This window comes from Natrix helvetica (assembly GCF_964273705.1).
Source record: "Natrix helvetica genome assembly, chromosome: 3".
Taxonomy (NCBI): Eukaryota; Metazoa; Chordata; class Lepidosauria; order Squamata; family Natricidae; genus Natrix; species Natrix helvetica.
The window spans coordinates 67674964-67702308 of NC_138549.1; the positions used below are offsets into that span (position 1 = coordinate 67674964).

General features: G+C 38.7%; 1 protein-coding gene across 1 annotated transcript in view; it reads left to right on the forward strand.

Annotated features, from left to right (window-relative positions):
• The window catches only part of CACNA1E (calcium voltage-gated channel subunit alpha1 E), a 363346-nt gene that overhangs the window by 320629 nt on the left and 15372 nt on the right, over positions 1-27345 (forward strand). Inside the window, exons 38-45 of the mRNA XM_081946599.1 lie at positions 5620-5716; positions 13332-13437; positions 14126-14233; positions 14993-15093; positions 16379-16485; positions 20297-20405; positions 22736-22864; positions 26658-26838. Coding sequence (XP_081802725.1) covers positions 5620-5716; positions 13332-13437; positions 14126-14233; positions 14993-15093; positions 16379-16485; positions 20297-20405; positions 22736-22864; positions 26658-26838 — 938 coding nt within the window. The remainder of the gene's footprint in view (positions 1-5619; positions 5717-13331; positions 13438-14125; positions 14234-14992; positions 15094-16378; positions 16486-20296; positions 20406-22735; positions 22865-26657; positions 26839-27345) is intronic.

The following is a 27345-nucleotide window of genomic DNA, read 5'->3' on the forward strand; positions in this document are numbered from 1 at the left end:
CATCTCTGGCGTTATCAGTTTCACACAGTTCTTCTTTCCCATTTCCTGATTGGGCCTATTAACTCACCTGTGCTTCCTTTCCAGTGGCAGGATCCTGTATAAGGATATGTACAAATTAGTACGGGTGATCTCGCCTCCTCTGGGCCTGGGAGAGAAGTGCCCCTGCAGGGTGGCTTGCAAGGTTTGCCTCACAATCCCCAGCCACAACCTGGCAATAGGGACATCCCATTAAATCCCGCTCTCCTCCTCTCTTTCGTACCTCACGCTATTGTACTTCACAAGGGAATCCTGACTTGCTTTCCCTCGAGTTTAAAGAGATTCAAACCTTCTCAGAATCAGCAGCTGTTATAACTGGAAAAGATCAGGAAATGGATTTCAGGGCACAGCTGAAATTATACATTCATTCTCATCTTGAATGAACAACTCTGGGGGTTTTAGAGTGTCTCCTGTTACATAGAGAAGTCTTTAGAACCATTGTTTTCTGATTCCCCTTTCACGACCTGCATTTTTCATTTGAAAGGGTATTGTATTTAGTTTTCACTAACTTGGGAGCAAAAGTAGAGAACAAATAATTTAATTTAATTTTAATTTAAAACAAAATCAAATCAGATATGGTAAGAAATGAACAAAGCTCACCAGTTGTGCGCAGAGTCTTAATTTTAAAGGTGTTACACTGTTGGGCATGGAAGATCCATTCATTCAGAATAGCATTCTGTCTGTACTTAAGAAATAGTGTAAATAGCTTCAACAATCTTAACTTATATAAAAAGTGTATGCCAGAAAATGACACTTGATATGGTGGGCAGGAGTTCATCTGGCTATTTGGGTTTAACTTAATAAAGCCCCTCAGTTAATAAGAAATTAGCATGTCAAGGAGAAAGCTAGAACAGTCCACAAACTTTTTAATTTTAGGAATGAGAAATATTTTTGTATGGAAAACTATTCTGTCTTCAGTACAGCTCAGTAGCTCAGATATAGGTTTAGTGTTATATTGTGAGATCCCTTCTAATAAAAAAAATAATGTGAATAATGTTTATGTGAAGGCATTAATCTTCTTATACCTATTTTATGAGTGTTAATTCTGTACAAACACATGGATATTCACAAAGAAATATGTCTATATGGTATTGATATTAAGAAAAAATAAACCCTAGTTATATCAACTGTAGTAAATTCAAATACATGTATGTGTATGAATATATATATATATATATATCGATCATTAATCTCTATGGCAAATGACTAACAAATTACAGCTTTGTTTAATTAATAATAATTCTTTTCTTCTTGCTGGTCTCCTTTTGTTCATCAGTACTGACAAGGGCCAAAGATGGTTATGAAACACTATCTTCTATTCATGATAAGGTCATTTAGAATTCGAAGTTTACTAATAAATCTGTGTCAAATTCATAGGTGAATTTGACACTTGCAAAAGTCAATTTAAAAAGAATGAACTTCTGCTTTCTTCTAATTGAAGAGCTGCTTCTATGAGATTTTTCCCAGCCAAGAAACCCTAAGTATTTCGGCACCATTTTCATAATATAGTTCCTTAGGTCATCTTTCACGATCCTTCATTGTTTGCCTGGCCAAAGTTTCACCAAGAAAAATGTTGTACAACCACTAGATAAAAATAACTATTCAGATTCCACAAAAAATTCCTTCCTCACACTCTCTTTCCAAGTAAAAGTGCTTTCAGCTGAACAGTTCCTAAAGCTATTATATAATATATAGTTTCTTCTCCCCCAGCCCCCTAAGGATCCATGAATATGTGAGAAAATTGCAATGTAAAGCACTCTGAATTTCTGGATCTTAAACACTTTTTGAACTTTTCATAGCCAGAGATGAGATGTTGCCCTTTTGAAGTATATTTGTTCAGTTTTTCTTTAGAAAGGATTAAAATATACTAATTATCTTCCATAGTGAACACCACAAGCAGCAGTGAACATACCCACAGAGAATCTTCCAAATTAACTTTGGAAATAGAGAACTGTCCCTATTTCTCAGTAATAGCATAGCATAATTAAGGAACCATGAGCAAATTAAGTTCACATAGTCTTTTGCTTCTCCTACAGTGCTTGGTTTTTTCCCCCCTAACCTCACACTGACTTGCAAAAAAGAAAACTTTCCTGAATTTGATTACTTGCCCAGATAAATCAAGACAACTGAAGGCTTTTGGACAATTTCCCGTGACTCATTTTTTACTGTGAAGTCAGCATCAGAACTATGCTAAAAGTTTACCAGCATTTGGATGTTTCCTTATTTTTGTTTTTAACAAACTTTGTATTTGTTTTTCCCATCATCATAAATTGTCAGTTTACACACACATACACACACTAAAATTAGTTATCTTTATGATTACTTTGAACAGAAAAAATTAATTACAACACATTGAAATATTAATTACTAGATTTACGTCCCATGCTGATTTAATATTTCTAACTGTGCCATGTTGATTATGCTATGCCATGTTATAAATAACAAGTGTTTGTCCTTTTAGTAGTATAGAAAGAGTCTAGGTAAATGAAAAATCTACCAACATCTTTACTTAGGAAAAGTATATTATTTGATTTTGAGAATTAGCTGACTTCTGTATCAAACATTTCCTCAATCTATTTTACTTTTTTAATTTTATGATATTACTTTATTTGTATGTCACTCCCAAAGGACATTCAGTCCCAAAAGCTCTGTGAGGCTAACAATTAAGTTTTAAAATTATCTTTATCTATAAATATATCTGTATCTCCTTAGGCACCTACATATCAAGTGATTTGCAAATATTGTTTTTAATCTTTTGCCTGGGTAAACAGCCATTAGCTTAAAAGAGAATCCCTAATGATAGGGATTATGTGGAAAAGTCACTCCAGGAAGTCTTGCTGTGGATTTTTTCCCCATTCAGATTTCTCTTTTTTCATATTATTAGTGGCTAGCTAAAGTATACTTGTGCAAACTATTGGTGAAAACAATTGTGCTAATAATTGTATGTGATTATGTCCTGCTTAATATACCTGAAATTTACAAATTGAATAGAAACAAAATTAACTCCATTGACATGATAATTATCTTCTTTTCATATTATAAAGTCATATTTATTTTTAGTTTTGTTGACCTGATATTGAAAAGCTTATTTTTCAAGTTTAATCCATAGCATGTTATCCTTTGTTCAGTAAGTTAAAACTGATCTGTTTTGTAAGCCTCTCTGATGCTTAAAAATATTTAAAAGTGCAGAAAAAGAAAATAAAGGAAAGATATAAAAATAGGAAAAGAAAGTATAATCAATGTTAACAACTTATTACTATATTTTATAATACAACCAAAACCCTCTTCTTCATTCCATACTTTACCCCATTCTCTATAATCCTATCTCTCCAGCCTAATTTCATCATATTCATCACCAAGGGTTATCAGAAATAATATAATTATTAGAAACTATATCTGTTACACCCAATTTGAATTCTTCCTTTCCATTTAAACAGATCCACCCTGTTTCCTCTCTTCAAATAATCAAAGTCCAGCCTCATTATAATTCCAATCTAGTTCCAATCAAAAAAATGATTAAATAACACCTGTAATAGCAACCCATTAAAATATGTTAACCTAGATCAGATAAACCAATTCTGTATTCTGTTTGTTCCTCCCAACAATCTTTCAATTCCTCACAGAAAGTTCTAAATTTGCCTTTTCATACTCTCTTTGTCTCTTCTCTCAAAATTCTTGTTATCTTCAGGCCCCCCTTTGTAATTCCACTGTGGCAACTTCAGCATTTCCCTTCTGTTAATCCAGTATTAAAAAATAATCCACATTGCTCCTCTGATTTATTGTTTGTATATAGTTTTTTTGTATATAGTTTTTTAAAAAAATTTAAACCATTCAATTTCATTTGTAAATCTATTATTCTTATGTCTTTCTTGTAGGCTGTAATTTTTAAATCCACCTGTAAATCAATTTCAGTTTTGAGGCAGCCCATGTTGTTAGAGACAGATTTTTTAAAAGCTTTTTTCTTTCTTCTGTGCAAGCTATACCCATTTTCACATTTTTTAAATTTTATACTCTGCTCTTCTCTTTCTTAAAGTTGCTACTACAAGATCTCTTGGCTACAATTTGTTTCATGCTTCTCTGGAAAATTATATACAGTTCTTGTTTTAAAATGTTTCACTACAAAAATTACCAAACTTACAACGGAGGGAAAAATTTAAAAATTCAAATTCAGTTGTGAAGAGAGATATTTTGGAGGCATTTTAAGGGCATTTTTTTCTGGAATAAAAAGCAACTCAATCAGACCTTCCTCGTGTATTTTAATGCATTTTAGTAACTACGTATAAGCCAATTTGACTGCATTTAGTAAAAGATCAACCTAGAAATGTTAAGTAAAAATTGAAGGAAGTAATAGGAAATGGACAATTTTGAGTTGAATGGAAAACACAATTATTATTAAATTATTACACATTTTATCAAAAATAGGAGCAATTAAATACCAAACTTGTTGCTTTAACAGTGATGCCGCTGTGTTAGTGAGTCTTAAAAGTAATACAAGAGCTGAACAAATAGTAAACAAAAGTCATCATATCTTTCACCTAAAAAGAGCTGAAAAAACATCTGATATTGTTTAATAGTTAGTGTATGGCATCAGAATCTATTTTCACTGGAACCCATGCAAGTCTTTTCTTTCCTTACATCATACTTCGTATATTGTGTTTTCCTTCTTGGAAAGAATAGAGGAAACCCTTTATTCTTTTCCACAATATTCCCCACGCTTAGCATAAAGATTCACAATGAAGCTTCCAAGGCAAGAGACTACGGTTTTAATCTGACCTCCTTTTATACTGAGTAGAGGGCTGAATACAGAACCAGAGAACAGGGAATACCAACCAACCCAACTAAAGCCTTAAGGCAAAACAGCTGCCTCTGTCAAGACTCTTTAAACTCCAACTGGGTGAAACTTGAATTCGCATGTGGGAGGAAATGGGAGGAGGGCTGGAGAGCATGGCATGTCAAATTTTCTTCCTGCATTTTCTTTTCTTACACACTTGGCATGCCTTTGCACCAGTGCATGGTGGGAACATGCTCCATCCTAGCTCTAGATGGAAGCAAACAGACACATTCCTTTGAGAAGTGACTGCAGTGGACTTCCCTCCTATGCAAGATGCTGCTTTCTTCTTGCATGGACACAGCCAGAGAGGGAGGCCATGCCACTTCACTGAGGTATGCACCACCAAACAATACTTTTTGTGTATCTTGATTTATAACACTTACACACAAGCCCTGGAAATTACAAGGGGCACGTACTGCAGTTGAAAGAACTGGCTGTAAAAACATCCACAGAGAAATGGAAAGGCAGGCAGTTCCTTTTGGTAGCGTTCCTGGGACTGTGTGAGGGGTGCTATAAATCCACATCAGCACAAGCTGTCATGTATGATTTGCATTGATTAATGGGTTTCCTGTTCTTTTCCTGTTTGTCTTTTTGTTTGTTTGTTTGTTTGTTTTTGTTCTCTCTCTTCTGTTTCCTATATTCTGGTTTATTTGGGCCTTTTACCTCTGGGAATGCCTTTTTCTTTTGTTTTTCTGCATCTTGCTCTCCCTCCCCCATTTCCTTTATCCTCTCTCCTCCTTGCACATGAGCAGTGGCCGCATCCATTACACTGAGATGTATGAAATGCTGACTCTCATGTCCCCACCACTAGGCCTCGGGAAGAGATGTCCCTCCAAAGTTGCTTATAAGGTAGAACAACCCTTCTTTCCTTTATGGGCTTCTGATTAGCAAGAAATGGGAAATGAATAATGGTAAGGGGTGGTGGGAGATAAAGTATTCTATTATTTCTTTGATTTCAGATTGTGTTCCTAGCTTAATATTTACTGCTTATATGTTTCAAATCCCGATAACTGCAATAGCATTATAAAAGAGAAAGGCCAGTGGATCAGTGCAAAAAATGTTGAAAGTTAATTTTTGTGCAAGTACACAAACAAACATTGTGAGGGTAGATCCAAGAGAAACAGGATTGGTAGCTATAATGTAAGGTAACAAATACTCATGAATTTATTTTTGCACTGAACATTATGATTGATAGGACATCTGTTCAGTTATTCTATTGTCTGCAAAAGGTAAGGGATGCAGAATAAGATTCAAAAGGTCTTTGTTTAGCATTAGAGCAAATGTTCTCTATGTATTCAGACATGGTTTCCATCCAGCAACTTCAGTGGAAATGTTCCAGGTAACAGGACTGAATAAAATATTAAAATAATGTACACACTTAAAGCTACAAATGTATCTGGGAATATGGCCTGTGTTTTATTTCTGAGCATGCAGAGTTCCTCCAGAAGTACTTTGGAATTTGTTTGGAATGGAAAATTGTTAACTACATATGAATATTTATATTGATAACAATACATTTTAATGAAATTATCCTGGGCTGCCTGCTTTTAGGAATGCAGTCCCCCTCACGCTACGTAAGGCTAAGTGTGGCTCTCAGCCCAAACATGTTATCATACTTCTAATATGTGAGATTGAATTTTAATCTGTGCAAAAGTCTGAACTGAGCAAAGACTTTGGAATAGGACAACTACATCAGAAGAAAATGAGAAACTACTCTAAAAACTGCAACTTCTTCTCATTGACGCATTGAAATACAAAATGGAGCATGACATGCCCATTAAATTGAAATCCTATCACCAGATTTTTGACTTAAAAAAAAAATTCTGCAAGGGTTGCTCTGACAGCCTAGAAGGCAAGAAGTGATACCACTGAAGCTGAGCAGGAGCAGGTGATAAGATGTTTTGTGACTAGTGTGATAATACTGCATAGATCTAGCAGGTTCAAATAGATCTAGCAGGTTCAAGTAATCTGCAGAACAGGTTCTTGCTAGGTATCTCATGATAGGAAGTGAGAGAATGGATGGGAAAATGGTTCCAGGTCTATTCTGGAAAAAGTAGCAGCCTGTAAAGATTGGGGCATAGGGGCTTCTGGCTGAGGATCCTGTGCTAATATCTTATTATTCATAAAGTATTGAGAGGCTGGGTTAATTCATTTCCAACTCAGAGGTAGATAGATATAATGGAAGCTGCACTGAACCTAGGATATTTTCTTTCTTTCATATTCTCTCTCTCTCCCTCCCCCCCCCCCTCTCTCTCTCACACACACACACTTTACTTATTTTCTATTTGGGGATGCTGTGGTTGCATTTCTGTTTGGATATAACTGTTCCTCCTGACTCTTGAGCTTCAGAACCAGTAGCAGAAATGTTAGTCTGAGGTCTAGTTAACTGGGAAGAGTTTTGTTGGTTTTGTCCTTGTCTTCAGGACTTGGTAAGCAAAATGCCAGATTATTGATGTATGGCTGGTTTGGCTTATCCCTGCCTTTTCTATAAAATGCAAAACAAAGACTTGAGGATGTGGCAATGATATACATTCCTTCTCATGATTTCAAGTCAGCAGAAAGGAAGGTAGCCATGGTTCACCTCCAAAGAGCTCATAGGTGTTTGGAGTGGAAATGGGGGTGATGTGGAAGTGATAGTCTGATGGTATTTGCATCATGAAAGCAGAGCAACTGTATGGGAGAAGAAGGTTAAAAAGGTAAAGAGGACTGTGATTGAAACTGTGTCCCTTTTTGATACAGGTAGTCCTCAACTTATGACTATACAGTACATTCTGTGACTATATGAAATTATGATGGCACTTAAGAAAGGTCTTATGACCTGTACCCAAACTTATGGCTGCTGCAATGCCCCCAGAATCACAAAATCTGGCCACTTGTTAATGGACCCACTCTTACAATCAATTGTAGGGATGCTGCAACTGATCCCACTCACTTATTCCCCCCATTCCTCCCCTATGGATCTCTTGAGCCCACTTCCAATCCAATTGGGTCCCCACAGGCTTTGGGCCTGCTTTCTACTGTACTGGGTCCCATGTCCTTGACTTCCCTGCTCCATTTACCTCTTCTGAAGAAAGCCAGTGTGTCACATGGCCTTCCTATATAGAATTGTGAGAATTGCAGCTGCTCCCAAAATGGCCTTGGCTTCCAGGATAGCATGAAGTGGCCTCTATGGCATATTGGCTATTTCTCTTTCCAAAACATAATTTTTTTGAAGATTGTCTTTCAGGAAAAGAAAAAGCAGCCAATATGCCACACAGCCTTCTTCTTCAAAGGATCTTTGATGCCATTCTGGAAGCAGATATCATTTGGGGAATGGCCAGAATTCTTAAATGACAAGAATTGCAACCACTTCCAAAATTGCACCTGCTTCCAGGATGGCATCATGTGGTTTCTGTATAGAAAGGCCACAAGGCATAGCACATTGGCTGCCTCTCCTTGGGAAAGACAGTCTTTGGAAAAGGCAAACGAGGTGTAATAGGAAAAGGAAGACACCTTGTGGTATACAACCTACTAGGGTGGGGAAGCTGTGTAATGGGTGGGGAAGGCCAAATGTGATCTGGGGAAGTGCTGCAGTATGAGCCTGCACCAGGCTTCCCAGAATCTCCCCCACCTCCTGAGGCATTTCATGCTCTGCTTAATGATCCACGTGACAAAAGCTGGGATTGTGGTCATTAGGTGAGGGGATCAGATAGGTGCCTCAGTAAACAACGGCCATGACTTACCACCATAATTCCAGGTTCATTTGTGGTTGTAAGTTGAGTACTACTGTATATAAAAATGGGTTTTGATTATGTACCTATCATCTTTACTTTTTTGACTTCATTTCCTAAAGCTCCTGCTTGGAAGTTCTGGTTCAAATGCTTAAAAAACAGAATTGCAAACAGGCTCTCCACATAGTTATTTGGGATTGTCCGTTTACTACATTATCCAGGATCTTAGCTGAGGGCAACTCATATTCACCTTTGTGCATGCCAGAGGTGGGTTCCTACAGGTATGGTTCAGTTCGGCCGAATAGGTAGTAATTCCGGCGGACACGTGACCCTACTGGTTCCATCCTCGACGGCACCATTTTGGTTTTCTGTTCTGCACATGCGCAGAACAATCTTCATTGGAAAAATGTGATTTTTTTCCCTTTTTTAATGTTGTACGCATGCGCAGACCATTTGAAGTGCAAATGCCCCACCCATCTGCCCCACCCAGTACCTCCTCACCTCCCGGGTGGCTTCCCTGGCTAAGCTGCCACGTGTTGCCCGTCCTGCACCCCAAATGAGCTGCCTTCTCCTCCTGCCTACGGGTAAGTCTTGCTAGCTCCCCCCACCCAGAGCTTGCTGGGGCCCCCCCATCCTCACCAGGTTCACAACCCTCCCTTCCCCCGCCCCTTCCAGGATCCCCACCAGTCCCATTTTGGCTCCTAGCAGGCCTTCCTGAAGCCCAAAATAGATCGGGGGGGGGGCTAGCAAGCCTCCCTGCAGCCCCCTGGGAGCAAAAGCGGGGGTGGGGAGCTTCAACAGAGAAAGAAAGAAATCCTCACCGTTTGGGGATCCCCAAGTGCATGGGTCTTCAAACTTGGGAACTTTAAGATTGTGGACTTCAACTCCCAGATTTCAGCTCTGCTGGCTGGAGAATTCTGGGAGTTGAAGTCCACAAGTCTTAAAGTTGTCAAGTTTGAAGACCTCTGCTAGCTGCTATCCTTAGGCTCAGGTTAAGCTAATCAATAGTGGAGCTCTAAGAATGCCAGATGATCAATGGGCATGTTCTCAGTTTTAAAACGTCTGGCTTTTCTTCTCTACCAAAGATAACCTGAGGTTCTTCACAGGAAGGAAGGAAGGAAGGAAGGAAGGAAGGAAGGAAGGAAGGAAGGAAGGAAGGAAGGAAGGAAAGGGAGGGATGGGAGAAAAAGGGAAGGGAAAGTGAATGAGATATGGATGGATGGATGGATGGATAGAGGGAGGGAGGGAGGGAAGGAGAGAGAGAGAGAGAGAGAGAGAGAGAGAGAGAGAGAGAGAGAGGAGGAAGGAAGGAAGGAAGGACCACAAACCTGGCACTAGACACAGCTTCAGAGGATGCTTTGAAACAGCACAGCAATCCAGGGTTGGAAGGGACCTGCGCGGTTCAGTAGGAGGGATTTCCTTGGACAGGTCAGACAGACCTGTTTGCGCTGCAGCTCCGCTTGGTGGAAGCTCCTGGAACCTTTCACAGGCCGCGATTGGAGCTTATAGAGCCGGTTCACTCGGAGCTCGCTGCGGGCCTGCAACATAACCAGATAAGGGCTCAGCAACGGTGGCTTTCTGTTTGAGAAAGACGCTGTAGAAATTAAGGAGCCCAAGGAACGCCTGCAGCTCGGTTTGATTGCGAGATGTGGGGGCGCCCTGAATGGCTTTAATTTTTTGTGTGGTCGGGTGAATCCCAGAACCATCGATTAGGTACCCTAGGAATTCAACCCTTGGCACGTTAATTTGGCATTTCTCTTTTTTGAGACACAGGCCTTTGTCTCTAATTCAAGCCAAAACTGTTTGTACACATTTCAAAAGTTGCGCCTCATTTGCAGCCGATACCAAGATGTCATCGAAATAGGGGATGACTCCTGGAATACCCTGCAAAAGCCGTTCCATGATGCTTTGGAACAGTCCAGGGGCGATACTAAAGCCGAATTGCAGGCAGTGACATTTGAATGCACCCTGTTGCATCACAATGGTTTGGGCCTCCGCCGTAGCACCATCTACAGGCAATTGTTGGTATGCCTGTGCCATGTCCAATTTTGCGAAAAAATTTCCAGGGCCTAATGAATGAAGGAGGTGCTGTACAATGGGTACAGGGTTGGCACTTTGTTGTAGCACTTTATTTATTGTGCACTTGTAGTCCGCACAGATGCGGACAGACCCGTCAGATTTGACACGTGTCACTATAGGGATCTCCCAGCGTGCGTGATCGACCGGCTCTAGGTTTCCCTGGCCTACGAGCTTGTCAATTTCCCTGTCAATTTTGGGGCGGAGAGCAAAAGGTACTCTCCTGGGTTTTACCCTGATGGGGGCTATGTTGGGATCCAAACTAAAGGAAATTGGAGTCCCCACATACTTACCCATACTCACCTCTAGGCCCATGGCTTGGAACCAATCTAGCCCTAGGAGGCTCTGCAGGTTGCTGCTGACCACTGTCACTGGGAGTTTCCCGCTGAACTTCTTGAACTTCACCTGGAAGGTGCCTTGGCCCACAATGGGGATCCTGTTTCCCTGGTAATCTCGTAAGCGGATGTCAGGGGTGTGAAGATGCTGCTTTTTTAGGCTACGGATAGCCTGCTTTACGGTAGACCACGGCATGATGGTCAGTGATGACCCGGTGTCGATCTCTATCTCACATGAGAGTCCTCAACGAGGACTTTGACCTTCAGCTTTTTGGGGCACCTGGTGCGGACTTGGCCAATTGACATGTGGTAGGTGACTCTATTGTCGCCCTCTGAGCGCCGTGGTGGCTTCTGCCAGGCCCCTTGGTTGGGGCTCTGTTGGCGGTTTGGTGCGCTTCTAGGCTGTCAGGTAGTGACAGGGAATTCGCTCCGGCACACCTTGGCAATGTGCCCCTTTTGCTCGCAGCGCTGGCAGGTAGTGTTGCGGAAATGGCAAGCCAATCTGGCATGGTCTCCTCCGCAGCTAGTGCAAGGCGGGAGACATGGTTTGAATTTGCGCACTGGCTGGGCATAGCTATTGCGCATGCGGCAGCTGTCATCTTCCTCGCCTTCCTCGCTCTCAGGGTCTGCAGCCTTGTGATGTATGCGTCTTGTGGAATGCTTTGGCACTGCAAAGTCTCGGTAGATTTGACGGCTGATTCGGATGCCCTGGCCTTGTCCAAGGCGATCTGCAGAGTGAGGTTAGATTTAGCGAGTAACCTCCTCTGTAAGGTAATGTCCCGCACATCGCAAATTATGCGGTCCAGAATCAGTTCGTCCAGGTCTCAGAATTCGCAGTATGCTGCAGCCTTGCAAAGCGCCACAATGTACTCATTAATTGACTCGCCCTCTTTCTGGTTCCTGATGTTAAACTCATGCCGGCGAACATGTTTGGACGGCTTGGGGGGATAATGGGTCCTCAGCATTTGCTGGAGCACGGACCAGGCGACTGATTGCAGCGGTGTTGGCTCAGAGAGGTCTTTCGCCATCTCAAACACTTCCCAGCCACAGTATCTGAGGAACATGTTCTTCTTGCGGGCTTCAGAAAGGCCCATGAGGTCGTTTGCCTCGAGGAAGCAGTCAAACCATAGCATGTACGAGTCCCAGTGCTCAGTGACTGGGTCATACAGAGTCGGTGGGGCGTGCATGGCCATTTTGCATTCTGAGTGCGTTTTAGAATCTGCCGCTCAAAAATGGCTGCTCAAAGCCGCACTGAGCTCCGGGCTGGATGTATTTGCTGGATTGCTACGCTCTTTTTGATTTGCCTAGTTGCCTTCCAATCCCACCTTGGTCGCCAGTGTTAGATTGGGTAATGGATAGGCACACACAGCCTTAAGGGTAACAACTGGATAGGCACACACAGCCTTAACGGTAACAACAGCTCTTTATTCAGTACAACAAGTGAGAACAATCCAACGAAGGTTGAGTCTGACAGCAGCCCTTTTATAGGGAGCTGTCAGACCCTTTGACCAATAGGATTAAACCTCTGTTCCCGTCGGAACAGAGGACCTTGGTGGAAACCACTGTAGTTAGAACAAGTATCTAACAGCTTTTTTTAAGATTCTGTACACATGGAAGCAAAAATATTCCATGAGTCTTTATCTCACTAATCTCATTTTATGATAGATCCAGAAATCTCAAGAAAGAGGGTGGTTGGTGTGATGGGGAGAAGAGCATAAGAATTGACAAAGCAATATATATATACTCTGAGAAGTGGATTTGGCCATTTCGTTTTCCCCTTCAAGGGTAAAAGGAGCATGACCCACTCATTCCCACATGACACATCAATTTCTCTTCATTTTCACTTTCTCTCCTCCCTCTTCAACTTCAGATAAAATAGAACCATTGCATGGACAATCATTTGCTGCCAACAAGACCTCTTTTGAAGAAAACTCAAAAAGGGGGCGCCAGGATATAGCTAAGAGTTCTGAGATTATTAAGCAAAAGAAAAATTGTTGTATGTGGGAGATGCAGAAGTAAACTACAGCTGCTTCTCCTTTTAATGGAATCAAAGAGTTTGAATTCTTTTCCCACAATCACAGAATGTGATTGTGAAAGAACCTAATTGGTCATCTTGTCCGTCTTGCTCCAAGTCAGTAAAACATATCCTTGGCAAGGTGAATTAAAAAGGGCAAAAGACCACGCTGAAGGGAATGGGATAGGTTGGAAGAGACGGGGGCGATCCTTGCCCTCCTTTTTGGCTGTTCTAGTTTATGTATTTTAAGCACTTTCCTTTTGTTTCCATGATACAGTTTTCCAAACTGTTTTCTGCCTGATTCCCTTCTCCCCACTTGTTTTGTGCAGAGATTGGTCCTGATGAACATGCCGGTGGCTGAAGACAGCACGGTGCATTTCACTTCCACCTTGATGGCATTAATTAGAACAGCTCTTGATATTAAGATCGCAAAAGGTAGGGGGGTCTAGGGGTAAATGGGAAAGTAAAGTAAGGAAACTAAAATAGCCAAGAGTTAGACATTTACTTTCTGAGGGAGGGAAATGGGCAACTTCCCATCCGTCATTTGTAATTGATTACAAAATCAATTAATTTGTAATCTACATAGACTTCATGACTCAGAATAATCTGATTCTCTAAGAATAATTTCAGATCTAGTTTTTTTTTCATGGAAGAAAATGCTGCTAAACCAACTCTGCTAATATGATGTATGAAATAAGAAATGAAATAGGACATTTCAGAAATTTACTAATTGTGTAATGGGCATCTATTGTGTGCCATCATCAAAATTTTCAGAGAAGAATGTGAAACAACGAAGAATTAATGTGTGCATACACATATTATAAATATCTCATCTGATTTGCAAGGGTACTACTGGTGGATTAATTAATTAAAGATTGAGGAGTACTGGTTTGGATACTTTGCTAAATTTAAGTCTTGTTGGTATCCTCCAGGACCTCACAGATTTGGCTCTTGGTAGCCACTTGGAATTAAAGAAGGGTTCTTATCTCTGGTGTCATTAAGCTTAGAGGAAGATGGGAAACAAAATGGATAAATAATGAGTCTAGCTCCCTTGTTTTCTTTTTCTCTTTCCTTCTCTTTCTATCCACTTTGTTTAGAGTTCTTTTGATCTGCTCCCTTATAGGTGGTGCAGACTGGCAACAGTTAGACTCTGAGCTCCAGAAGGAGATACTGACCATTTGGCCTCACCTTTCTCAGAAGATGCTAGATCTATTGGTGCCCATGCCAAAAAGTAAGTTATTGTTTAGGACTTAGGGCTGCCAAGTGACATTCAGAAAAGTAAAAGAAGCAAGACTTGTATGATTTTTAACAAAGAGAAGGAATGTAATATAAGTAAATTCCTTGTGCTAATCTACATTAGAGCCATGGCGGTGCAGTGGTTAGAATGCAGTATTGCAGGATACATCTGCTGACTGCCGGCTGCCTACAATTTGGCAGTTCAAATCTCACCATGCTCAAGGTTGACTCAGCCTTCCATCCTTCCGAGGTCGATAAAATGAGGACCTGGATTGATGGGGGCAATATGCTGACTCTGTAAACTGCTTCGAGAGGGCTGTAAAGCACTGTGAAGCGCTATATAAGTCTAAGGGCTATTGTTATTGCTACATCATTTCTACTTCTAGCCTACTCTATATAGAGACATAAAGCAGAAAAACATACATGAAAATAGAAATGCATCCACATGTAAATAATACTCAGACACATCACCCCTTTCACAAAATACCCAATATTGTAGCTATTCTATTCTGATATTAGAATCAAATATTAATGTTTAAAGAACAACTATGCAGACACCAAAGCATCATTCTACCTATGATCCACAGCTTATCTAAGGGCCATTAGCTCCCTCCAAATCATAGGGCTTGAAAATTCAGAACCAAGCTTATAAATATGTGTTATTTCCTGCAAATGTGCAAGACCTGATTCTAGTTCTCTTCGCAGAGTAAATGGGTTCTATTTGGGTTAATATGGTTACATCTTTTACTTCCAGCTACAGACCTGACAGTTGGGAAAATCTATGCAGCCATGATGATAATGGACTATTATAAGCAGAGCAAAGCTAAAAAGCAAAGACAGCAGCTAGAAGAACAGGTACAGTTCTGCCATAGGAAAAATATAATTGATCTTGTTTTGTTGTGGCTTAAAATTCAGCCATTCAGATTTTCTGGCAATAGATTTGTATGGAAAGCATTCATAGAGGTTGTGTTAGGTTATTTGCATAATAATTTACAGGCATATCTTTCAGCCTATGTTGCATGTAATACACTAAGGATGGTTTCCAAGAATATATAAATTCTGCTGCAGTTTTGCAGGGTAGCCAATAGGAATCATTGTAGCAAGATAGAAGACAGTGCATATTTTTGTAAAAAGGAAAATGAAATGGCAGGATTCCTGATCTACAGTAACTGTTCTCCTTTCCCACAATTTTATCCATTATATGAGTTCTTTTTATAGGAGTCTGTACAATATGTGTATCCTTAACTTCCCTGAGACCCCTTGCATACCATCAGCTGTGGCTCCCTTAGCTATCTAGAGTATTTATTTGTTGCTACTATGCAAATAGTCTCCCTTTCCTTCTTTGAGATGGCCGGAGCTTGCTTGCTGGTCGCAGTAGGGAAGCAATATATTGGAACTTCATCCCTTCATTATTTACCCTCTCACCAGCAATGCTACTGAAGTGAGCTGAAAAATAGACAAGCAAACCAACAGCAAGCTGCTGTCTATACAAAGCCATTCTATCAAGAAACAGCCATGCAAAGCAGCAGGGAGGCAACAGGGAAAGTTGACAAAGTACCACAGAGTTTCAGTTCTGGAGAGATGATAAAATTTCAGGAGCTGAGATGAAGTGGAAATTTCCAGCCATGGAGACCGTCAGGGAGTCCTAGAGGAAATGCTGAAAATCTGCTTTTGCATTGTTTCTTCTGGAGGAATGGCACAGGTCTCAGAACAGATCAGCCCTTGCATGTGGAAGGTTTCTAAACATAGATTGTGTTAAAAATACAGCATTTATGCAAAACAATTCTTTGAATATAGAGAAAAGTGACTGGGGAGATGTGGGGAAAAGGGAGGATGAAGCAATGCTATGTAATAAATTTTTGCAAGGAAAGTAATTGAAGTGATTTGTATTTGCTATCCCAGCAGTGTCTCATTTAGCTTACACAAAATTACGGGCAGTTTCAGTATTATTTTCCTCTTCTTTGGGAGTAGACTTTACAAAGTCTATTGGAATTTGCCCTCTAAATGTGTTAGACTATAATCCTCATCACCATCTAGCCATTCTAGACATTGAACATGATGGAAGTTTTAATTCCACGTGTTCATTATGTCATTATTTTACCTAATTGAAACTGCAGTCATTTTCTCTTTCTTAATTCAGAAAAATGCCCCAATGTTCCAGCGCATGGAGCCTTCATCTCTTCCTCAGGAGATCATTTCCAATGCCAAAGCTTTGCCTTACCTCCAGCAAGACACAATTTCAGGACTGTAAGTACAGATGTTTGAACAAACAATACCACCGTGGCTTTTGTCTTTGTAACCCTAGTAATCCTGATCCTTTTTTTCCACTGAATTGTACTCAAGATACAAAGCTATAATGGTAGGGAATCTAAACTAAGAGAGATATTACAAATAAACCTAAAGATCCTGATAATAAACTGTGAGGGAATAGAAAGCAATCGTGCTGGTTAACAGCACCTTTTCAATTACTGAGATTGCAATAAGAATGGAGAACTCAAAATTTAGTTTGAACAATGAAAGGAGGAGAATAATCAGGAAATTACATTGCATTTTGATTGTTATCCAATCCATTCCTCCATTAAAACTTTCACAGCCTTGGTCTATATCAGGGGTGTCCAAACTTGAGAACTTTAAGACTTGTGGACTTCAATTCCCAGAATTCCCTAGCCAGCATGGCTGGCTGGGGAATTCTGGGAGTTGAAGTCCACAAGTCTTAAAGTTCCCAAGTTTGGACACCCCTGGTCTATATCAAAGCATATTTCTCTCTCTGACTGGGTTTGTTGAACATGTTACCCAAGAGGAGTGAATCATAACTGTGATGTATTCAATAAACCATACGTGAAGTTACAGCTTAGTGACATGTGCCAACCATCCCAAGTCTGAATACGAAACAATGTTTTCAAATGAAATGTAGCATAAGAATAAAAATATCACTCACAGAACTTTTGGGGTGAAGATTATAAGCACCTCTGGAAAGATTTCCTATGTTTCAGCCATTTCTAAGCCAATTTTGATAATTAAGCAAGTTCACCTTAACGAGCATTACGTTGACTTTAAAGATTATGCTTAGAAGCAAAAACATTAATGCTTTTGATCCAAACAGTATTTTGGTAGAGCCACCCTCTCATTTTAATTAACTCAATCTCTATCCTGTCTTACTATCCCACTACTGTACTTCTTGACAAAACTAACTTACACACTTATAAGCATTTCTTATTTCCATAATCAAGATTTAAAATGTGTATATACTGTTAATGCAACACAGGCGTATAATTTTGACTGGTTTCAGGGTTTTTTCACTTTCATGATATGGCAATGTCAACAATACAAGATAATAGTTGTTTGGTTCTTTTGTATGTAAATAAAAATATTGTTGTTATTGTTTTAATGGTTATTGTTATAAACAGCCAGCTGTTTAGATTAGATATGGCTTTTTTTATCCATCTATCAAGTCCTTCCCACGTACCTGGAATAGAAAGATGATGTTTGCTTGTGTTAAAGTTATTGTTACAGGATGTAAGCTATTCCAATTAAAACTGCCATTTGCAATTGATTGATGGTGATTTTGTCAATGTTGATGGTGTTCAAGTGGTGCTTTAGATGATTTGGGATTGCATCCTTAGGAGCCTGTCACTATCGGTACTATCTTTGCTTTGTTTTGCCAGAGTAGTTCTACTTCTATTTACAAGTTGTGTATTTTGTGATTTTCTCCAGTCCTTTCTCTTCTATTCTGCTTTCTCCAGGTTATACCATGTCCACTGTCCAAACTTTTTGTCATTCTTATCAACAATCGTTAAGTCTGGGGTGTTATATGGTAAGGTGCTTGAATTCTAAAGTCTCAGAGCACTTCGGATTCTTTCTTTTTTATTAGTTTGACTATTTTCTGGTCCTACCATTACTTGCTTGCAGGCAAATGGTATTTCTTAAAAAATCTTTCAATGCACCATTATTGCTACTTTATTATGCCTTTGTTTGTAGTCAGTCTGTGCAGTTTTCTTGCAGCAATTAACTAGGTGGTCCATTGTTTCATTACCTTCCTTACAGAGGTAGCTTTTGCTTTCTTTTGCTGTCTTCTCAATACTGTTTTTGTATGCATTTGTTCTTAAGGTTTGGTCTTATGCAACCAGAATTAACCATTGCATCTCTTTCTTCAACTTTCCTGCTCCTAGCCGGGTCTTGTTATTATATATGTCTTCTATTATCTTAATGTTCTGGTCATGTAATACTTTGTCTTGCCATGTCTGTTTTTCTAATCTTCATTTTGTCTTTCTTGTAGGCCAGTTTGGTCTCTCCAGTACTCAGTATGGTATACTAGTACACTAGCTTCATTGCATCTTCTTCATTGTCCTTCAGATATTCTTCCAATATCCTTCTATTTTCTGCAACTCGCAACATTTCACACCCGCCTATTTTCCTTGGTAAATAGAGTCTGTCACTTCATGGATGAAGGGCATGATTCATTGTCATTATTTTTCTGCTCTTCCTATCGAGGGCTTTTAGCTCTGCTTGAGTCCAGTAAATTATTCCAGCTGTGTATCTAATAACTGGAATTGCCCGAGTGTTAATTGCCTTAATGGTGAGCTTGGACTTCAAGATCTTCTTCACTCTCATGATCTATTTACTTCTAACCTTCTTCATGTCTCTAGTGCTCTTGAGGTTGTCAGCTTGAAAGATCCCCAAGTATTTGTAGTGATTGTCTTTCAAAATCTTAATGTTACTTCCATAGAGCATTTTGATTTCTGCAGATTTCATTGTTTCCCCCTTGTTAAGGATGTCACATTCATCCAGTCCAAACTCCATTACAATATCCTGGTTGTATATATGGACAGCATTGAGCAGTGATTCTATTTCAGATGGTGTTTTTCCATTCAGATCATTCACATAAAGGAGACCAGATAGCCTGGCACATATTTTTGATATTTGATAGTCATTGGTCTGATTTGTTCAGTATTATTGATAGAGGAATCAGTGCAATGACAAACAGTAATGGTGAGAGTGAGTCTCCTTGAAAGATTCCTCTGTTGATATTAACCTCTCCCAGAACATCACCACTAACCAGCAACTGTCTCTTTCATTGTGTCTCTAATCTTTCATGAAGCTTCTGATGTTTCTACTGACTTCTGTTATTTCTAGGCACTTGACTATACAATCACGTGGCAGGGAATTGAATGCCTTCTTTTAAGCAATGCAAGCCACATTCAGGTGGGAAAAACTTGTTTTCAGCTAGATGCTGTTGGATTGTATTAGCTACCACAGCAGTTAGCAATTTCAAAGTTGTTGATAAGCAGGTAATTGGCCTATAGTTGCCTGGTGCTTCCTCTTTTATTGGACCTTTCATTATTATATAGGCTTGTCAGCTGCTAACCAATCTTCAATTTCATGTCCTTGAGCGGCTGTAGACCAGTCAGGTGTTTTAATGAAAAAGTATGTTGTTAATCTTCGCCTGGTGTTGATCAATTCTTGATCTTTCTTGCAGTTTCTCCACCATTTCTGCTGTTATTACAAGTTCTTTCATTTCAATTTTTTCAATTCTTTTTTTATTCTTAGCCACCACTTTTATCCCAGCTGCATTATTGTTGTAATTCTTATTCCGTAGCTATGCCCAGAACTCCACTGTTTCATCTTCATCAAGTGTTGTCTAGTTTGCTGCATTCTCTCCATTGACGGAGTTTGACTGATTCTAGTTTGACTGATATTGAAAATTCTGTATATTGTGTGTAATGCAAGCTACTTATCTGTTGATCTTCTTGGTTGTAGCTGTTATTTATTGCTTTATTATTTATAGTGCTTCAAAAGGATGGGCAAATAACAGCAATGTGGTTTTCTAAAATCTGGCAGGGATATTTCAAGCTTTCCCTTGGAAAATAATTTTATGGCATTTTTATTTCTGACATTAGTAATAATTAGCTCACTTTTTTCCAACAAAAGCATGTTGCTCATTATGAAATATCTTTTTTCCCTGGGACTGATGTTTTATCTTGAAGGAGGTAGAAAAAAATTAGCGAAAGTTACAGAAAGATGTATTCTCTTTTCATTTCAAGTCGGACTATCTTTATAGGACCAGCCGTAGTGGGTTCCCCTCCCTGAGTCCACTCTCTCCCCAAGAGATATTCCAGTTGGCATGTATGGATTCAGCCCATGGAGAGTACCAAGAACAGCAATCTCTGGTAAATCAATGTACCATTCATTAAAAATGCTTCTCTGTTTTTCATTGATTTCAGAAAAGCATTTCAAGTGAAATTGTGTCTGTACTGTTGAAAAACCTTGGTTGCAAGTGGTGTTATATTATTGTATTATATAATGATATTACATTGGGTTATTATAAAATATATTGTACAATATATTGCATATATTGCATGCGGTATATTGCATATACTATTATACAATACATATACAATATCTAATGATACTCTATTACATTATATTATTGTATGATATGTTGTAATGTCTATTTTATTAATTTTACTAATCTTATTTTATTTTTCTGTCTAGATTTTAGGAAGCCTCATATCCCCCCAAAATACCTTATTTTTGACTTTGAGACCTATTCTTTTTTCCAAAGCTATTTTGTGGAATATAATATTGAAACTGGGTCTTCCCAAATAGTTTAGTTATTATAACCCTGAAATGCTGGTAATCCTAGAAAGAGATCCTGGTAGCTACATTTAGGCCTTTGTAGATCCTGTTGATGAAACTTCCACAATAATAATGTGCTGCTTCCTCCTTGGACATTAACAGAGAAGATTTCTGGTAGGCAAGAATTCATCCATTCTGGATAGGAAGAATAAATCTACTGTAGTAACATACAGAGCTTTACTTTATCGGAATTAGTTACAATCTTTTTTTAAAAAAAATATGGATTTCTTTATCGTCAATTTAATCTCACATATCTTCAAAAATTGGTCAATTATTCCGTGAGAGATTCATTGCTGAGGTTTTGGTCACCTCATATATAATTCATCAAATTATTGCTCAAATAGATACCAAAGAATCTATTTCATTTAGGTATCCTAGATGAAAACGTAGAAGCATAATACAGAATTCATTTTTTCTTGTTAGATTTTTCTTTGTCATTGTGGATTTCTAGTGATCTAGAAGTGTACAATCTGTAGAGATGTTAAGACACATTTAACCATTTAATAATAATGAAAGGTCTACAGCTAAAGTTGTACTGATGATTGAGTAAGCATTACTGGAGATTTGGAGGGATTATGATGATAGTAAATATTTTAAGTTATAAAGAAGTATATGTTGCAAATATATAGTAAAATGAGAGTATTATATAAAATATACTCAACTATCATCAAGCAAGTTATATTTTCAAGGTACTTATCAATGTTGGAAATGTAATTTTTATCCGAAAATTTGACCCTTTATGTTTGTTACAGTGGTTAATTCTAATTTTCATTCTACTAATTGGTTTGTTTTCATTGCATATAATCATTTCATCAGGTGGGTTTTTCAGCGATTAATAATAATAATTAGTGCTTTGGAGCTTTTGTTCATTTTGTCTTCAATGCTGGTGTTCATGTTCAAAAACAAAATTGTTGAATCATATCTCAGAAATGTGGATTACATGCCTCTGACCCACACTTGCAGCCACTTATTACCTGGTGGAATTCATGTCTGCATATGTAAATGGTCTATGTGTGTGTGTGTGTGCACATTTGTGCACCACCTTTGTTGAAAGCCAATGCTGTATTATTGTGCATTTATTTCCACTCTTCTCTGTGTGCTTCTCAGAATGTTTTGTAATATAATTTTGTATTATATGCACACACATACATTATGCCTTCTTAAACTTTCTGTGCTTGAAAAGAACACATAAACAATTTTTGTCAGTCTTCTGTTTGGAGACTGATATGCTATTCCTAATTTCTCTTGATCTAATAACAATAAAAATCCATTTTGATCATTGAGCATAGCAAAAGACAAACAGTGAAAGCATTATATAAGCCTCTAAAAATTCATTTTGGGGATATTCCTGGCAAAGTTTTTTACTGATGATTAAGTAGATGGATGGTTGATGGAGAGAAATACATACACACATAAAAACCACACTTCTGAACCAGCAGGCTTTAAAAAGCAAATCACTGAGACATTGGAGCCAGATTTAAATCAGAAAGGCACTTATATCTAATCGTGAAACTGAGCTTAATTTTTATTTATTTTAATCCAAACTTGATATCCGAGTGCAAGAAAGTGTATGCTGAAAAAGCAAGCAGTTTGAATTTCCCTGATCTGTTAGACTGAAATGATTATATATATTTTTAGCGCTAAAGGTATAGTTACTGTTTGTAATAGTGTTAAACACATTCAGCATACTTAAGAAGGGCAGGCTCATTCTCTCTTGCCAACAGAAAGCATTCACAATGCTTCATTTAAATCCTGTTCTCAAGCCATTCCCACCACATGGATAAAAGCAATGCCAGCAAAAAAATGGCAAGCAGTATAACCAAATGAAATCCCATGAGTTTGGCTGTGTGTTTATTTCCAGGAGCCAGAAATTAGAGAGTTTAAAAGAGTGCAGCCCTCTAACTGTGGCAGTTATCTCCCGGTGGATACTCAGGAACGAGCTGTATCTGGGAGGGCTTCTTCCATGCCACGCCTGACTGTGGATCCCCAGGTAAAATCAGGTGAAATGGTGACTAACAATAGGAATATATCATTACCTTCCACCAATACATGACCCTTTCCTACAGGAGGTTGTTGCTTTATTTGAACAATGAAAAAGACTGAAATTTGTCACTGATACCAATTGGCTCCCTATGAATGTGGAACATTCTGTTAATTCTAGTATTACAGATTCTGAACACAGTAGCCCAATGAAACAAGGACTCCAGTCCTTTTTTACAGATGGAAGTTGGAATATCTGTCCTGGACTACAACAGTGCAAATCATTTTTCCCTTCTTTTATGTACACTGAGAGCATATGCACCAAAGACAAATTCCTTTTGTGTCCAATCACACTTGGCCAATAAATTCTATTACAATTAACTCTATCTAAATTTGCCCAGCTACCACCTTAATCAGTCCATAAACCTTCTTCTAATACTTCAGAGACCCTGGACAGCAGAGGTTTGAGGGAGCCATCTTCCTGTTCTATTTCAACCGAACCTATTGTTGATTATAGCAAGAATCCCAACCATTTGAAATAACCCTTTTACTTCTGTCATCTGGATGTATTTTTCCCCTTTAAACTTAGCCACTTTCTCTTTCAAACCTCATTGTCCTAATATACTTGTTTACATGCCTGCTGCCTAGCATCCTGTCCTGGTCAGTCTTGGCCATAATCCTTGTGTTTGTCTGCTGAGCAAATTTTTTTCCTGTTTGTCTGTCTTGTAATCAGTTTTGATTAACAGAGAGATAAAATAAATACCTTCTCATGTTTGTAATAATAATTTATACAATTTTTCAGTGTTTAAGATTTCAATACCAGATTCTCCCACCCTGAAGGCACTTGAGCTGGGTTATTGAGAAAATTGAGAAGGAAATAATGACCTGTTCCATACAGTATCCATGTTCTAGCCCAAAGATAGCCCACTTACTGTTGACCTCTTATTACCCACAAACTCCTGAGACAAGCTGAAGCCAGTATAAATGATCTAACCTGGAGGTAGGGTTTTCCTTGGGAAAGGAAAAGGAGAAGACTTTCCATATACACAAAGTTAGTCTCATGGAGGAGGAAGGGAGGTAAAATCCGGAGTTCCAGTTTGTCTGCTGCAGAACTTTGCTATCTGGCTACAAGACTTAGTCTATATGACCGTTGTAAAAATTAAATGTTTCCCTACCTTGAAATTCCAGTACTTTAATATAAATCGGGCTTCTGTGAAGCATTGGTTTGGAAAAAGTTAGAACTGGTGGAAAGGAATAGAAATTTTAAGATTCAAGAAACATAAAAACAAGAACGAGCAGATAAAGAAAGCAGGCAGAGAATGGATACCATGAAATAGCTAGTTAGATGAGTAAATAAATAATATTAAATAAAGTTTTATTTTTATTTAGTACAACAAAGGCTTAGTATCATAGTGATACCAAGTATGGCTGAACTGTTCCAGTTGAGACTGCAAGAGTGAAGCCATATAAATAAAACATTCTCCATATGAAAGAAGTACCTAGGATCTAGAACTCAGACGTTAGAAGGAAGACTAGAGTAAAGCTCTTTTTCTGGCAATATGTAATTTGTCTGTGTATAGGCAAAGCTTGTATATGGAAAAAAAATTGGTCATGTGAATTCTAAGGTACAAATTGAATTAATTTGAATTAATACAACCCAGACAGAGTAATTAACTCACAGGAAAAATAGATCATACAAGGGTTACTCTGAATAATATTCAGAGTATGATTCAGATCATAATCAAAATTTTGGATGGCTTTAAGTATGCAACAATGCCCAATAGCAATTTTGAATAATGAATATTCTGTTCTGTTGCAAAAATTGCAATAGAATACCTTTTTGTCCTTCCTTTTCTAGTGTTTCTTCCCTTTCTTTCGAACTTAACAATTTGATATTAACTATCCCTCTTTCAGTAGACTTACTGCAGTTCAGATTTTGTTCCAAGACTTAATTTTAGCTGGCAAATCTATTCCTAGGTAAGCTAGAGAAAGCTATTGTCCTATATGAGTATAAATGTCTTTGCAAAGTGAAAAAGCACAGTCTGTTTCCCTGAAGTATTTTCTCTTTTAAAACTGATTTTTTTAAAGTGAGGATTCTATCTCTTACTTTAATGTTAATAGGAAAGAATGTCACTATGGTACAGTGGCCAAGGTATTGCAGATTCTAGTCTGCCCTCAGCCACAGAAGTTCATGGAATGACTTTGGCCTAATTACTGTCTCTCAGTCTAACCTATCTCAAGGGTTGTGGTTGTGAGGAACATAGGGGGCGGGGGGAGTGTTATGTATAATACCTTGAAATCCTGAACATTAATCAATAAATCAGTAAGCAAGGCACCACATACTTTACTGATTAAGCTAGGCCGTATTAAAGGTTTGCTAGTATTGAAAGAAGCCATTAAGCTTTTCTCTGCCATTACTGACCTCTCTCAGTAGGAAAGAGTGAATGGTGCATTTCAGAATATACTTAAAATTAATTTCCAGACTCCCCTAGAGTGTATTCCATAATTATGTGAAATTGTTCGGCTTATATTCATTGAGTTCAAAGGGATAGCTCTCTCTTTCAGCGTAAGACCATTATCCTGTGTGGATTTAACACCTGATCTAGCAATCTCTCTCATTTCAAGCAGACTGAAAATTATGTAGGCCAAAATTCTCAGTCCTTGTTTTTAGTCAATAGATCTGGGATGAGGAGATTTGAGTAACTAGGCAATGAATTAGGTGACACCAAGAGCATGACTAACATGGGTTCTGAAAAGTGCCTGAAAAGTGAATAGAGCCCCCCAAAGAGTTGGTGATGTTCATGTACCTGTTACAATTGCAAGGTTTGAGGCAAACCTTCTGTTGCTTTAGAAACAGACGTGTTTTACTCTATTGTGTTGAATGGGAGACTCTAGATGAATATTAGAAAGGATATTTCCAGTCCAAGCACTTGGGTCTCTGGTGGGATTTACGCACAATTGGAAAAATGGACCGCAGCACAAAGACTGTCATCCCAGAGGTATACCACCTTGATGGGCAAGCCAAATTCATCCTGTATGAGAACCAGTTTTGGTACCAGCTAGAAACCAGGAGAATGTCAGTTCTAGTCCCGCTTTAGGCATGAAAGCCGGCTCGGTAATTTTGGGTTAGTCACTCTTTGCCCAACCCACTTCATGAGATTGCTGTTGTGGAGAAAATAAGAGGAGGAAGGAGTGTTAGGTATGTTCACCACCTGTTCACCACTGTGCAGTAGATGCAGTAGACTCATAGGCTGAAACCTTTGTGAGCTCTTTTGATTGAGGAAGACAAGTTTTGATTCACTTTTGGTGCTCTGTGAACACTACAGGCTGATAAAAACTAAGTACGCCGATTCCCATATCATCCTGATCACTAAAATAGAGCAGAATGTTCAACCATGCATCATTTCAATTCAAATCTTCAATGCAGAAGCTTTGGGCAGTGCAAAGCCTAGTCATGTGAAAGTGCTTATTACCTACCTATAAAACTGAATTTGTTCTGCTGCTTCTTATTTCATTACTCATATGAGTACAAAGATGCAAACATTGGACGTACCTTAGAGCCTGGGGAAGGCAAAATAGATAAGCTTACATTAACTGAAACAAATAGTAACAAAGGTGTTATATGCTCCAAGTTGGGGAGTTAATTTCCTTCACACCTCTCTGATATTACAATGCATTTATTCTTGGCCAAATGAGAGAACTCCCTCTGAGATTAAGTATACTTAACTAGCAAATCTGTCTGCCGAAACCAGTAGGCACTTGCCAACCTTTAAACCTTCTTCCATTCTGGGATGCATTTCTAGGTAGTTACAGATCCTGGTTCCATGAGACGCTCGTTTTCTACCATCCGAGACAAACGGACAAATTCCTCCTGGCTGGATGAGTTCTCAATGGAAAGAAGTAGTGAAAATACCTACAAGTCTCGTCGTCGCAGTTACCATTCTGCGCTGCACCTGTCTTCACGCCGTCTCAACATAGACTCAGGTAACAGAGGATGAGTGGGACTTTTAAAAATACATCTTAAGTATGAAGTGAGCTGGACTCCTCCGAAGCCACAGAATCATAATCTTTCTCCATCAAAAATGAGTAAAGTTAGAAAACACTATGGCTATGCGCAGATCTGGATATGAATTCACCATATAATAATAATAAATAAATTTAAATTTATTAGCCGCTCCCTTTCCAGACAGGACTTTCCTAGGATCAAAAGTCAACTGCTGCACATCCCTGTTTTTAAGAGTTTCCATCAGGTATTACACGCACAGCTACACACTCTCTAAATTGTTTTTTCCCTTTTGAGTCTGGATCTTTTCACAGCCGCAAAAATACAGGCTACTTGTTGAAAGACTTACATGGATAGTTTTTAAATAGGATCTATTTTAAATCATCATCTCTTACTCATTTTTGCTAGTTCTATACTATTTAAATATAACATTCATCTTACAAATAGCATTGCATTTTAAGTGCTAATGGCCCTTCCCATCTAAAGGC